Consider the following 14,347-nt stretch of genomic DNA (forward strand, 5'->3'; position numbering starts at 1 on the left):
GTCAGGGAAAATCAGAAAAGAAAATATGATTCAGAAACAGTTTTGCTGTGCACATGGCAAGAAAATCAGGGTCTATATACTCCTAGTAAACAAAAGTTAAGGAAGGAAACACACCCCATGAACATCCTGGCTGCTGGGGATGGGGCTCAGTGGTGGCTTACTTGCCTGGGACATAGTGTTTCTGCTTCAGCAGCTCCATCTGCAGGAGGCTCTCATCCTGGGCTGTGGTCTGCTTCAGTTCCTGCTGGAGGTTTTCAAACCTAGGGGAGAAAGGCAGCTGGGACACAAGCCTGGGGGACCTGCCATGTCAGCTTTTGAGCCCTCATCAGATCTACTCAGCTAGACAATCGAGCTTTACCTTTCAGCTGAGTTCATTCCCTGCTTCCCCAAGGCAAAAGGGTCAGAGAGAACCCGGGCAGGATTGTTTTCCTCAACTTTTAAAAACTCCTAGAAGTTGAACTGGAAAATACACACTGTGCTGGATTAGAAGAAACAGCATATTTCTCCAGCAATCCAAAGACATCATTTTTGAGAAATATCAGTTTGACAAGGTCTGAGGAACAGGTCAGGAGAAATGTTGCTGTCCTTGATTAGATACCAGGTGAATGAGAACCTCTTGGACAACTCTATGCCTGTCCTCTAGTGGAGCCTACACAGCAATGCAGAGAAGGCTCTGATTAATCCTACAGCCCATACCCCTGCATGGGATTAGCTTGTCAACTCCTACTCTGTTTGTGACCAGAGTAAATCTTCTCATGAGAAACTGATAAACACTGCAGAGAGCCTGCAATCAGCAGAAATGTGCTGTATTCAAATCTGCCGAAGGGTAGACAATTATCTCTAAACGTGATGTTCCTGATGGAAAATAAAGTTGCAGGAGGACACACTTTCCTTCATGATTGATGATTCCCCTTGTAGGTTTCTGGATGCCATGGGAATATTTGGGAGGAGATCTAATGTTAGATTTGAGATACTCATAGCATACTAGAGTTTTCAGAAGGGAAGAAGGGGACACAATCCCCATAAGACCAAGGAGAAAGCATATTGCTTCCTAGCCGGAAGTTCCTGTTGACTGAGACAGCAATTACACTCTGAGGTGTTCATTCACTGGCTGTGGTTAGGAGCTTTACCAATTGAACAGAAACTCAGAGGACAGAGATCTAGGTACAGTGGACCCACTTAGATCCCCCTGCTTCTGGAAGCCTGAGCTCCTACCTCATCTGGGACACAGTGAAGTGATGCTGCAGCTTTGCTGCCAAGTCCCTTTGCCGGGTGAGCAGCTCCTTCTGCTTCATCAGGGACTGAAGATCTTCCTCAAGTCTTTGATGTTCCTGTTCATTAGAAGATTGTGTTTTTAGGAGAGGGTTTCCTGCACCCCTGTACATAAAGCACATGCACATACACACACACTCTTGAACACACACATGTACATGGATGCACACATACAAGCACACTACATTGTCTCCATGTTTGCTTTACCAGATAACACTGATGTAATATGAGATCACCTGGGATACTATGAAGAAGAAAGTGACCTTTCATTAACCCACAGCCTCTCTACCCATATTCCAGTAGAGAGAAAGGAAAACGCAAGGTCCTCTGAACACAGTGATGTGGAGAAGATTGTGAACTTTTACTCTGTTTAGATAATTTTTCATTTTATTTTTATGTTATATGTGCAGGTGTTGCCTGCCTGTGTGTCTGTATAACACATGCATGCCTGGTGATCTGGGAGAAGAATTCAGTATGCAGATAAGTCAATGTAATGCTTGCCTTGTAAGCCTGTACACAGACAGGTGAACCCCAGGGATCATTTACCAGTAATCCAAGCTCTCCTAGCAAGTTCTCTAGTCTGTGAATTGAAGGCTTAGTTCCCCAGCACAGGACCACTGGATGGCAATGGGCCAGCCCCTTGCTCTCACTCAACGCTTCCCAGTGCCTCCAGGGAGGGCAGCTTCCTCCTAAAGAAGCTCTTTAAAGCACAGGTTGTCTCAAATTAGGCCCAAAGCAACATGCTCAGAAACAAGAAAATCTCTAAACTCAGAAGTCTATATTAACCTTTCCTCCAAGTAAGATGACTGTGTCAGGGATTTCTTTGAGTAACAGAAGGTTGACTAACTCAGCGAAAGGATTGCATGTATTATTCCATGTTTAACTATATTCCATGGACCACATTGTATGTTTGCACTCATCAAGGATGTGCATCTGAGTAGTTTCTAGTTGGGGGTGTTCTGATGAGTCCTGCTGTAACCCTGTTGTCCTCTCTTCTCTGTGGACACCTACTTTCCACTCTGGAATCAATGGTCCACTTGGAATCTGCATTCAATATTCTGAATTATTTTAAAGAGCTTCTCACAGGGCTACAACATCTTACACTCCTACCAATATCTGATAGTTCTCATTTCTCCCAACCTTCCATCAGGCCAATTTTAACTCAGTATGAAGAAGTTTGGAATAAAAGCAGTTTCTGAGTGCTGCAGAGACAACATTGAGTGGGTGCTTTAGAGTGTGATGAGCCTAAGGGGTGCACTGAGACAGCCTCTTCTCACACCTCAGCATAGCTGTGGGACTTCTGCTGGGCTGAGATGCAGCCACAAGACCCTCTGCAGTTCAGAATTTCTCAGGGAATAAAATCCAGGCCAAGCTCCAAGGACAAGGTTAGCTGAACCAAGGTTAGGCAAAGGTGAAAGGAAAATGGCAGCAGACAATGAGTAGAAAAACAAAACAGGATGCAGGGAAGTCATCAGTGGTCAGCCACCATTCACCCAGAACAGAGAAGGACACAAACTCTCAGGCAGCCTTTCCTGCCTCTCAGTAGCTTCTTTCTCACCTTTATAGACCCTATTACTTTGTTTTTATCCAGAGGATTTCTTTGCAGATAAATAATTCTGCCTCAACCTGAAAAACCTGAAAATACCTGAAGAACTTTTAGCCTTCATCAGTTTTCTGTCTTTTGTTGTAGTTAACTGTGTGGACATGCAGAATGATGGACAATACCATCTGTTCTTTGACTGATGCAAAGTGGTACTAACCAGATTAGGCACAGTACTTTCTCATTCAAATCTGTCTCCACCATTCTTAAAGATGTCCCATTGTTCCGTGAGTGAGTGAACATACACATAGAGGCTCAAGCACATATTTTCATACCCACAAAATTACACATAAGAAAACACACAAATACACACACACAACTCTCTTGAACCCAGAAGGGGAAGGGACGAGGCTGGAATGTTGCAACTCTTTTTGTACTACAGGGAGAGGTAGTGGGTCCTCCCTGCTGTCTACAAGCTCTTAGACACAGCCAGGCTTTTCTGCCCTGGCCTGAACTTGTTTCCCTTCCTAGGGAAGTTTTTATAGCAGACTCACTGATTGTACAGATAAATAGCAACCGCTGCACAAATGAGTTTGACCACACAAGACCAAGTGCCCATGGAAGAGGGCTGGACATGAAGCCTCCTGATAGATCCAAGTTGACCCATCATAGTCTCCTCACTAAACCTTCCCAGATTCTGACACAAAAGACATTGATTGCACTTGAGAATGGAAATCACCATTGTCATTACCCAACAACTTTTGACTGGATTACAGTGCATATGATGTGAAAACCGTCCCAGTTAGTCAGTAGGAGGCTACTTAGGTCACCCATAGCACTTTCCTGAAATGCAATATTCTATACAACTATTAGGAGGAGTCTTTCCTAAGACACAGCTATAAATATGATAGAGTGAGCATCAAAATGTCAGGTTCCATGTGTGAAGCCAGTAAGACAAAGCAGACATTTCCTGGGAAGTTACTTCTATGCCGTGAAAGAAAAGAATTCTACTTATTAATTTTAAAATAGATCCATTGCTTGATTTTTGTAGGGGACGTTCCTCCTTCCATGCTGTTCCTGCCTCTGATCTCATATGACCCCTGCCAAGCAAATGAGACCCAGACCCTTGACCTCACTCACTTGGATCGCTGTGCTACTCCCTAAGTGACTCCCATCATAACACTGCTCCTACCATACTGACACATAGGTGAGTGATATGTGATTGACCCATCTCCCTCAATGGACTGCAGCTTCTAGCAGAGCAGTAGGGTTTCCTTGGCAGTCATGCAGTCCCTTCCAAGAGGCTAACTCCTCAGAAAGACTTGTGAATGATCACAGAAATGAACTATTGGATGGGATGGGTCAGTTGGATAAGTGAGTCGAGAGTTACATGGGTGTGTGTATGTGTGTGTATGGTTAGACAAGTGGGCATCTTGGCCCTGCTGCTTCAGCCTACCTGCTGCTGCTTTGTGCAGAGGTCATAGATCTTCTCAAGAGCCTCCTCACAGAGCCTCCTTGCCTCCTTGCAGGACTCTTGTAGTAAAATCTGCTCCCCATGCAGCTTTCTGTTGTTCTTTTTCAACATGCTCACTTTTTCCTTTAGCTGAGTCCATTCACTCAGGAGCTGACAGTAGAGGGTGCTGAAATGTCACCAAAAATGATGAGCTCTACCTTCATCTGCCCCTCCTGCCTCCTAATACCATCCTTCCTGCAAGGTCCCATGTCCCCATCCCCATGAACCCTGGGCAGGAACCGGCATTAGCCATGGCAGCATCACTCAGGTGCAGGCCAAAGCCAGAGAATAGGCAAATTACAGAAAGATTCAAACTACTTCTGAACACACTGACAGCAAAAGAGATCCATGTACCTATGAAAACTGGATCCCCCACTTCCTCCACACACACCCTGGTGCTTAACTGTTCACAGTATTAGGGAAACATGAGCAGGTAGAGGAAAACCATGCCCTAAGGGCGACAGAGGACCCAATGGGAATACATTCCATCCATGTTTCCCATAGAAACCAGCTCTGTAAGCTCCTGCCAGAGCCACAGAAACCATTCATGGTGCAAACCATGTTTTCTCTCTAGAAGCTCCAGAAGTTGACAGGAAAATGTTGGGAGGGGCTCTCAGACTCTTCACTCTTAGGAGAACTCAGTTTAGGAGGCAGAAGTCTAGGAGCTATGAGGCAGGCTGCTTGCTAAGAGGTAAACAGTCTAGAACCACAGCCCAGCTTTGTTCAAAGGTGAAGAAGGGAAGAAGCTGCTGTGGGATGTCTTCTGTATACTGTGAATAAGTGTTACTCCCATTGGTTAATAAGTAAGCTGCTTTGGCCTATGGCAAGGCAGGATGGAACCAGGCAGAAAAATCCAGAAGAGACAGAAAAGAAAGACAGAGGTGGAGGAGATGCCAGCTGCCACCCAAGGAGAAACATGCCAGCAGCTTGCACATGCAGCAGCCATGTGGCAAACATAGATTAATAGAAATGGGTTACTTTAAGATGATAGAGCTAGCTAGCCAGAAACTTAAGCCATTGGCCATACAGTTTGTAAGTACTATAAGCCTCTGTGTGTGTCTTTGGGACCATTTGGCTGCAGGAGGTGGATGGGACAGATTCCTCCTGACAGATGCATCAGGCAGGACTGGAAAAACTTCAGACTACCAGAAGGAGTCCTTAACAATTTCAGGGGTCCCATCTAAATTAGGCACTCACCGGTAGGAGTTGGTGTGCTCACTCAGCTCCTTGCAATTGTACGAAGCCTCACAAATTTCCTTGGGGAATTTCTTTACATCTGACATCTCCTTCTTATGCTGTGTTTTCAGCATCTCCAGCTCAGATTTCAGCCTGTGGTAGGGCATGGCCCCAGGAGCAAAGAACCCCATGAATACAGGCCTCAGGAACTACATAAATTAAGATTCTGTTTTATACTACCCTAGCCCACTGGATGTCACACCATGAATTCTATACTGGACCTCCTGATGTGCATTAGACTTGCCTTACTGTCCCATGGCCAGGAAAGGCTTGGTGTCAATAGGGAAGGAGACAGGGCTACATGAGCTCCCTCAGTAGACCTCTAGGAGCAGACTAGCTGGCTAAGAGGATCTGAGCAGTCTGTGCCACAGATGGGGGTGTATCTGAAATCTGCAATGACATTCCCACTGTCTTGAGAACAGAGATTTTTCTCCTTACAAGGATACCCAGAACTCATGATCTGTATTGCCATGGGGAGGCACTACATTCAAATGGCTTTATAAACACCCAAGGGGATTCCAATGAGGGACCAGGATGAGCACAAAGGCTGAGAGCAGTGATGTTCAATGTGGGGCTCCCTGGCTTCAGCACTTCCATAACCAGAAATCTTTGAGACATGTGAATATTCAGACCTACTATGAATCTCTGACTCTCAGGATCTGAAAGGACACACACACACACACACACACACACACACACACACACACACAGTAAGTGAGCCTCTCAGAGCCAGTACAGAACACACTCAGACACACAATCCTCAGCACAAGGAGATTTATTAACCTAGCAGTGCAAGCATAGCTTGGGAGCCTGTCTCTTGAGCAGGCGAAGGCACACAGCAAGCAGCAGGCTTTTTTAACAGTGGGTTTTTAAGTAGAAAAGGTTAAGTCTGTGCTGGGTAAATTGTTGAGCTCTGATGGGACAGGTTAGCCAGTGTAACCAAGTAATGAATTTTGATTGTTGAACTTTGGTGTTTAGTTTCAAGAATGAGTCAGTGTCCACAAAAGGGAATGGACTTTGGGGACTAAATTTAGGAATATAATCTAGTGGTTTATCAAGGGAAAGGGAAGTGAAAAGGGCAAAACCTGCCACTGCCATGTTTGCAATGTTTGGGCCCCTTAGAGAGCACTTCACACACATGAACCCACACACAGGATGTCAAAGAAATGCACGTAGGGGGCATTGCCTCAAAGTATAAGGAACAAGACCAGAGAGGAGCAGGGATGAACTCCAAGCCTTCCAGACACACAGATGGACGACAAGGCCTTTCAGCCTGTTCCCAGAGCAAAAAGCAAAAATAAATAGATAGTCAAATATAAACACTCAACCCAGAGCACCAAGCATCTCCTAAAAGCCGATGTCTGTCAAGGCCTCTTGAAATGCATGTTGTGATCTTACACCCTACTGCCCCTCTGTAGATTGTGATTCAGGCCACAGGCTCTGCTTTTTCATTTGGAGGAATCAGAACAGCCTATGTCCTATCTCACTCCTACAGGCTTCAGTTCTGCCTCTCAAATGCACTCAGGACACAGTAGGGTCAAGACAGTTACCAGAGAAAAGGGCATGATGAATACCTGTTGTTCAAGTCATTGTTGTTATAAAGGGCCAGGAGTTCCAGCAGTTCATTCCTCTCATTGGTCATCATCTGTAGCTGAAGGGTCAGTTTATCCACCTGGTTCAGCTGCTTCTCCTGCTCAGTGAGGAAGAAGGGTGTAGATGATGCCTTCCTAGTAGTCCCTGTAGGTACATAAACACAGTGAATTTGTACAGACGAATGGCATTGGGCCAAGAGAGATCATGTGGAGTCCCAAGAGGAGTCCTGAGGAAGAGGAAATGCATGGCACCCAGTGAAGCCCTCAAAAATCAGAGCATCTATCCTTAAACTGGGGACCATAAGTCATGTGTCTGTCTCCAATCTCTGAGGATAGATATATGCCTCAGGCCCTCCTGCAGCCCCACTGTCCCTGAAAGGCATAAGCAAGGCAGGTCATGTTGGTTTGGAATTGTCAGGTGATACCTGATGTGATGCAAGAAAGTCCTGGATTGCCTGGTGATTTGTACCTCCCTGCCCGATAACCTGTGTGCAGGACTAAAAGACACTGAATGTCTCAGACCTGGGTACATGGATGGAAAGTTTTGCTCTCTGTTATTTATATCAGATATCCATGAAACCTACAGAAATCCACTGAGAATAAAGTGCAGCAACACGCTACCCTGATACCTCATTAATGTTTCTATGCCTCCTTTGGCATTCTTTGACAGTCAGAATGAACTGAAAAAGGTCCTAGCACAGCACTGCATCCTTGACCATTCCTGGCCCTCTGTCAACTAACCGTCAGAAACCTCCACTTTGGATCTGCTCATTAGGGACCCAGAGAAGCAGCATAGGCGCATGGCTACAGATGATTACAGCTACTGAACCCCATTACTAGAAGGTCCAGTTCTGGCCTCAACTCCTCCCTAAAAAAACAGAGATCCCTCTTCCAGTCAGTATGCTCAGTCTTGCCAACATGTTGATTGGTGAACTCTATACACACTTAATGAATGCCTCAAGGGCATTTGGAATTGTAACAACACTGGTGATTTCACAAAAGATGCCATGGGTTCTCCAGGATATAATAGAATTTCCAGAGAAGGGACTGTAGGGTCACTGCCAACACCTTTATCTATTTGATAACAAACTCTTCCCCAATTCACCAAAAGCCAAGCTGCCCTTTCCAGGAGCCTTCCCTGAGACACAGGGGAAATCCTTCAGCACCTCCTCCTTCCAATCCCGAGATCTCTCTGATTGATTAGAATCTATTTCATTCTAATTCAATAGTTCATCATGTATGGAGGGCAAGACTCATTTTCCAAACTGTGCCCAGGAATGGCTTTTCTCTTCCTGATGATCTCTAACAAGATGAGAAATAAAGGATGCTAAGAAATTAGCTCAGTATAATGGGGAAGGAAGATCAGTTCCACGAGGTGAATAAGCACATCAGAGAAGATCCACGGGGCAGTTACAATGTATGAGGATAGTGGAGGATTATGTGGGTCCTGTCAGAGCAATGATAAGTCACATAGGTAAAGATGAAAGTTTTACCAAAAGCTTCAGGAGAATACATTCCATCCATCATGAGGTTAGCGAACTTGTTATCAACCACTGAAAGGTGTGACTGAAAATACCTATGAACTGGGCATCCACAGGTGAGCCCTCTGACATCAAGAACAAATACTTACAGGAAGAGTGATGTCCCAGTCCTGCACTCAAGGTAGAGGAAAGATGACTGGCTAGTGAGAGGGCAGGAACTCAGAAACCTTAGGTGTCACTGACATGAAGCAATACTTGGTAGCTCCTGCCCTGCTAGTGGTTGTTATTTAAAATGTGAGAACCTCTAGCTCTGGCCAGGGGACATTACTCTCTCTGTTATTAGTGACACACACCAAAAGACATCCAGTGTGTGTGAGTTGCTCGGCTGGTACTGAAACCTCTTTAGTTCCCATGTGCTTCCTTCCCACTCAGAGTGAAAGCAGAGGGCCCTCAACAGAACAGCTGCAGCCTTGACCATCCCTGGCTTTCTGCCAAACTAACCTTGAAAATCCTCAACTTTGTTCTGCTCTTGAAGAACTCAGACGAGCAGGTAGGCCCATTGCTTCTCAGAAACTCTCACCTGCTTAGCCCCACTCCTGGAAGGAACAGCTCAAGCCTTCCTCCTTCAAGAAGCTCCCCATCCCTTTCCCAGGACTCACTGAGCTTTCCCCAGAACCATTTATTTCTTGATGTGTGACATGGAGACTGAAGGTCATCTTCCTTCTGCCTCCCTTTGGTCTCCCTGTGCTCTCCATCCTGTCTCCCAACAATCCTGTTCACTCTAGACAGCATGTCTGTAGGTGAAACACGAGACACTGCACAAATGCCCCAATGACAGTTGGCGTTGCCACAACACTGGTGACATCACATGGAATGCCAGGGCTCTCCAAGATACAGTAGAATGTCCATGTGCTGATGTCACCTGGTATAGCTATTTCATCCCTGTTACATACCTCACCCAAAAGTGACTTGAAACCAAGGTGCCATTTTCAGGAGCCTCTGGATTCACAATGGAAGTCTTTAGGTAGATCCTCCTTCCAAAGCCAGAAATCTAGGCCTCTGTTTCATTAGAAACTTTATCTAAGTGAAGTTGAAAGCTCACTTTGCATGCACTGTCCAGGGTTGGATTTTCCCCTCCTTAAGAGTAATAATCAACAATTTGAGAAAGAAAGGATGCTTAGAAATGAGGTCAGGATAAAGGGGAGTAGTAGGGATGAGACCTCTGAAGTGAATATTCACCCAGGGAAGATCCTCAGAATTTTAGAGATTTTGGGCTCAAAAAAAGTTACATAGTTAGTTATGAAGATTCCCCCAGTGTTAGTAGAGCTCACTCAAGCTATGAGGTTGTTAGTGAGATGGTATCTTAGTGTCATTTGATTTGCATTTCCCTCTTGGCTAAGGATTTTTAGCAATTCCTTAAATGTCTTTTGGCCATTTAATATTCTTCTATTGTGAAATCTCTGTTTAGATCTGTACCCCATTTTTTAAGTTGGATTATTTGGTATTTTGATGTCTAGTTTCTTGAGTTCTTTTTATATTATGGAGATCATCCCTCTGTCAGATGTGGGTTTGGTAAAAATCTTTTCCCATTCTGTAGGCTGTCATCTTGTCTTGTTAACTGTCTCTTTTGCCTTACAGAAGCCTCTCAGTTGCAGGAGGTCCCATGTATTAGTTGTTGCTCTCAGTGTCTGTGCTACTTCTCTTCTATCAGGTTCAGTGTAATTGGATTTATGTTCAGGTGTTTGATCCATTTGGACTTGAGTTTTGTGCATGGGCACAGATAAAGGATCAATTTGCATTCTAGCATGTGTGAATGCCAGCACCATTTGTCAAAAATGCTTTCTTTTTTTCATTGTATAATTTTAGCTTCTTTGTCAAAAATCAGGTGTTCATATGTCTTTAGATTAAAGTCAGGGTCTTTGATTCAGTTCCATTGATCTATGTGTCTATTTTTATGCCAATACCAAGTTGTTTTTAAATATAGCTCTATAGGAGTCCTTGAGGTCAGGGATGGTGATGCCAGACATTCCTTCATTGTACACGATTTTTTTTTTGCTATCCTGGGTTTTGGTTTTCCATTTGAAGTTGAAAATTGTTCTTTGAAGGTCTGTGAAGACTTTTGTTGGGATTTTGATGGGAATTAAATTGAATCTGAAGATTGCCTTTGGTAAGATCGCCATTTTTACTATGTTGATTCTACCTATCCAAGAGCATATGAGAGCTTTCCATTTTCTGATATCTACTTCAATTTCTTTTTTAAAAACTTAAAGTTCTTATCAGATAGGTTGCCCCAATGAATTTTTGTTGTCTTTGGCTATTGTAAAGGTGGATGTTTCTCTGATTTCATTCTCAGGCCATTTATCATTTGTATATAGGAGGGCTACTGATTTTTTTGAGTGTGTTAATCTTGTATCCTGCCACATTACTGAAAGTGTTTATCAGCTGATGGAGTTCCCTGGTGGAATTTTTGGGGTCACATATGTATACTGTCATATCATCTGAAAACAGTGAATGTTTGACTTATTCCTTTCCAATTTGTACCACCTTGTTCTCCTTTTGTTGTCTTATTGCTCTAGCTAGAACTTCAAGTCCAATGTTGATAGATATAGAGACAGTGAGCAGCCTTGTGTTATTTCTGATTTTAGTAGAATCCCTTTGAGTTTCTCTTCATTTAGTTTGATGTTGGCTGTAGGCTTGCTGTATGTTGCCTTTATTTCATTTAGGTATGTTTCTTGTATCTCTGATCACTCCAAGACTTTTATCGTGAAGGGATGTTGAATTTTGTCAAAGGACTTTTCAGTATTTAATGAGATGATCATGTGGGTATTTTTTCTTGTAGTTATATATATAGTAAATTCCATTTACAGACTTTCATGTGTTGAAAAGGATATAGAAAAGGTAGGTCAAAGGGTAGATTATTGAATCTACTCTGAAAAGAAAAAAGAGAGGATATAGATATGGTAATATAGAAAGTTAGATTTTTGAATCTTCTTTTAGAATGGAACTACTAGTTTTAAATATTTCACATTGGATTGGATTTTTGTATATTGTATATAAATTATGTATATTGATAGAAATTTGAGATTGATTTTGTTAGAAAATACTTCTACATATATTTCTAGTCTTGTCCAATGTATCATGCCTATACAGTTCATTTCACAGTGCAATGCAGTTTTCAGTCCTTGAAAGTTATTGCCAACTATTTAGGATAATAAAGAAATGCAGTTTAGTAGATAGTCATTACAATCAAACCTGTAGTCATATTAGGTCTGTTCTCAAGGTCAAGCAGAAATGTATTTTAGATAGACAGGTCATCTTAAAGCACTTCAGAGATCTTCAGAATATGGCATTGAAAAATGATAACATAGATTTTTTTCTTCTTTTTTATGAGTCAGAAACATGTAGGCTCCTCACAGTATCCATCTTCTTCAAGAAGACAATGGGCATTGAAGAAAGTCAATATAGTGTTTACTTTATTTGTGGCAAAGTTAGCCACTGGGTAAGAAAGTGACCTTACATCAATGCTGACAGTATGCTGTCCATAATGGACAAGCAGGACACAAAAAAAGGACTGATGCACCTTGCAAAGACAAAGTAGAAAGGCCCTTCAGAAAATCCTGCTTTGCAATGAGTCTGACAGATATGCTAGGCCTGTTGGCCAAAGATGGATGTCCCAATGGTGCAGAGAAATCTTGAGTGACTATCCAGGCAACCAGCTGTTTCTGTTATTTCTCACATTTTGTGGAAGTCACTTAGTTATAGTTCCTGTTTACTCAGTTAATATTATTTCCTTCTCAGGTCTCTGAAGAAGTTGAACATTAAATAGTTATAGTTTTCCTTGTTGAAGAAATTTGGAAAAGAAACTCACTAAAGAGGTGTAAAGTGTATAAGTTTGAAAGACATCAAAAGATAGTTTTTGGTTGGTAATACAAATTAGGATAGAAGGAGAATTAGACACAGTCCTTTGGATTCACGAAGATAGGATAGATAATGGAGTATTTTTTCTGATTTTGTCACGTCCAAATGGACTAGACATTGTTGAATTATTTATTGCCTTTATATATTGTATATAGTTATTGTACTTAGTGTATTTATTGCCTTATATATTGTATATAGTTATTGAACTTATTACATGTAGTTTTTCTTATATTAGTGATAACCCTTTTTTGCTTTAGACAAAAAAAGGGGAAATGTGGTGATATTTTATTGTGCTCTAACAAAGCTTGCCTGAAAATCAGAAGGAGGAGCTAGCCATTAGTTAACTATAGAGGTCTGGAGGTCTGTACAGACAGAAAGGAAGTGATAGAGCTGGGCAAATAGAGAGTGTGATAAGATGGGGTGAGAGAGGTACTTACTCTCTTTTGGTGGAGTATTTCATAGGGTTAAGTAGTATTGGCTGGGGGTGGAGAGATGACTCAGGAGTGAAGAACAGTGACTGCTCTTCCAGAGGACCCAGGTTCAATTCCCAGCACCCACCTGGCAGCTGACAACTGTCTGTAACTCTAGTTCCAGGGGACCTTTGCACAGACACACACAGGCAAAACACCAATGTACATAAAATAAGTAGAAAGAAAGAGCTGGGCGGTGGTGGTGCACATCTTTAATCCCAGCACCCAGGAGGCAGAGGCAGACAGATGTCTGTGAGTTTGAGGCCAGCCTGAGCACTCAGGAGACAGAGGCAGGTGGATCTCTGTGAGTTCGAGGCCAGCCTGGTCTCCAAAGCGAGGTCCAGGAAAGGCGCAAAGCTACACACAGAAACACTGTCTTGAAAAACCAAAGAAAGAGAGAGAGAGAGAGAGAGAGAGAGAGAGAGAGAGAGAGAGAGAGAGAGAAGAAAGAAAGAAAAAGAAAGAAAGAAAGAAAGAAAGAAAGAAAGAAAGAAAGAAAGAAAGAAAGAAAGAAAGAAAGAAAGAAAGAAAGAAAGAAAGAGTAGAACTATTGGCTTCCTACTCTGCATCTTTGATTTTTCAGCTTTTGCACCAATATCTGACTTTGGGTGATCGCCTGCAGCTTCAAGTGACCATGTTCAGGACTGACTGTGAACATACCTATCTGTCCTGAACCAGACAGTTGGTAGAGGCAGCCTTTGGTGGAAGACAAAGCCTACTAAGCCTTTGTCTCAGTACAGAAAATAAAAAGGAAGCCAGAAGTTGGCCATTTGTATTACTTATCAGTTCCCCTTTATGTATCTGCCTCTCAGGGAAGACTGTGTAATCCCTTTTCCCTCAAATTAATGAGTTTATTGAAGTTAATACAGGAGTATAGGTATGGGATTACTTATGGGAATATGAATAACTCTAATGTGTGGCATCACAAAGGCTTACATTAGAATGGGTGACTCATAAAGACTGGAACTCTGAATGTGTCGGCATGACTTGTTTGCAGCTGAATGAGACAGAGGGTCTCATTTCTTCAGTTCTCCTTAGTTACCACCTATTTAACCTTGGGAGTGGAAGGGCCTTGTTAATCCTGTAAGTTTCAGCCTTCCCAGCCATGGTTTAATTGCTGAGTATTATGAACCTTCATAGAACTTTCTGAGACTTAAGGAAATAGTCCTACCCAGGGAAGAACACACCAGTTGGATACTCACTATCAAATGGTCAGTCCTGAAAACATATGCTAGCTATACAGAATGATTGGTTTACATTTAGGAAATATAAAAATATGGATATATATATATATATATATATATATATATCTTAATGCACATATA

General features: G+C 42.7%; 3 protein-coding genes across 11 annotated transcripts in view; 1 reads left to right on the forward strand and 2 right to left on the reverse strand.

The window, feature by feature from the left end:
- Positions 1-14,347, forward strand: part of LOC143269404 (disks large homolog 5-like) — a 99,130-nt gene that overhangs the window by 22,511 nt on the left and 62,272 nt on the right. For 2 of the 9 annotated variants that reach the window (XM_076554528.1, XM_076554527.1), the window contains exon 3: positions 3,864-4,019. The exons of the other annotated variants lie outside the window; for them this stretch is intronic. The gene's annotated coding sequence lies outside the window, so the exon portion shown is untranslated. The remainder of the gene's footprint in view (positions 1-3,863; positions 4,020-14,347) is intronic. 9 annotated transcript variants of the gene reach the window in all.
- The window catches only part of LOC143269402 (disks large homolog 5-like), a 31,900-nt gene that overhangs the window by 475 nt on the left and 17,078 nt on the right, over positions 1-14,347 (reverse strand). The window lies entirely within an intron of this gene.
- On the reverse strand, positions 140-13,555 carry LOC143269405 (disks large homolog 5-like). The gene is made up of 5 exons (XM_076554532.1): positions 9,294-13,555; positions 7,136-7,298; positions 5,523-5,654; positions 4,269-4,452; positions 140-1,331 (listed from the first exon to the last, which is right to left on the reverse strand). The coding sequence occupies exons 1-5, from the start codon at positions 9,424-9,426 to the stop codon at positions 1,212-1,214; spliced, it is 732 nt and encodes a 243-aa protein (XP_076410647.1). The 5' UTR covers positions 9,427-13,555; the 3' UTR covers positions 140-1,211.

The sequence above is a fragment of the Peromyscus maniculatus genome, chromosome 18 (assembly GCF_049852395.1).
Source record: "Peromyscus maniculatus bairdii isolate BWxNUB_F1_BW_parent chromosome 18, HU_Pman_BW_mat_3.1, whole genome shotgun sequence".
NCBI classification, from domain to species: domain Eukaryota; kingdom Metazoa; phylum Chordata; class Mammalia; order Rodentia; family Cricetidae; genus Peromyscus; species Peromyscus maniculatus.

Coding starts and splice junctions, on each gene's coding strand:
- LOC143269405 (XM_076554532.1), bottom strand. CDS start 9,426: ATGCTGTCTAGAGTGAACAGGATTGTTGGGAGACAGGATGGAGAGCAC. Junction 7,299..9,293: donor ATGGTTCTGGGGAAAGCTCA/GTGAGTCCTGGG, acceptor ATGTACCTACAG/GGACTACTAGGAAGGCATCA. Junction 1,332..4,268: donor TCTGCACAAAGCAGCAGCAG/GTAGGCTGAAGC, acceptor TCTAATGAACAG/GAACATCAAAGACTTGAGGA.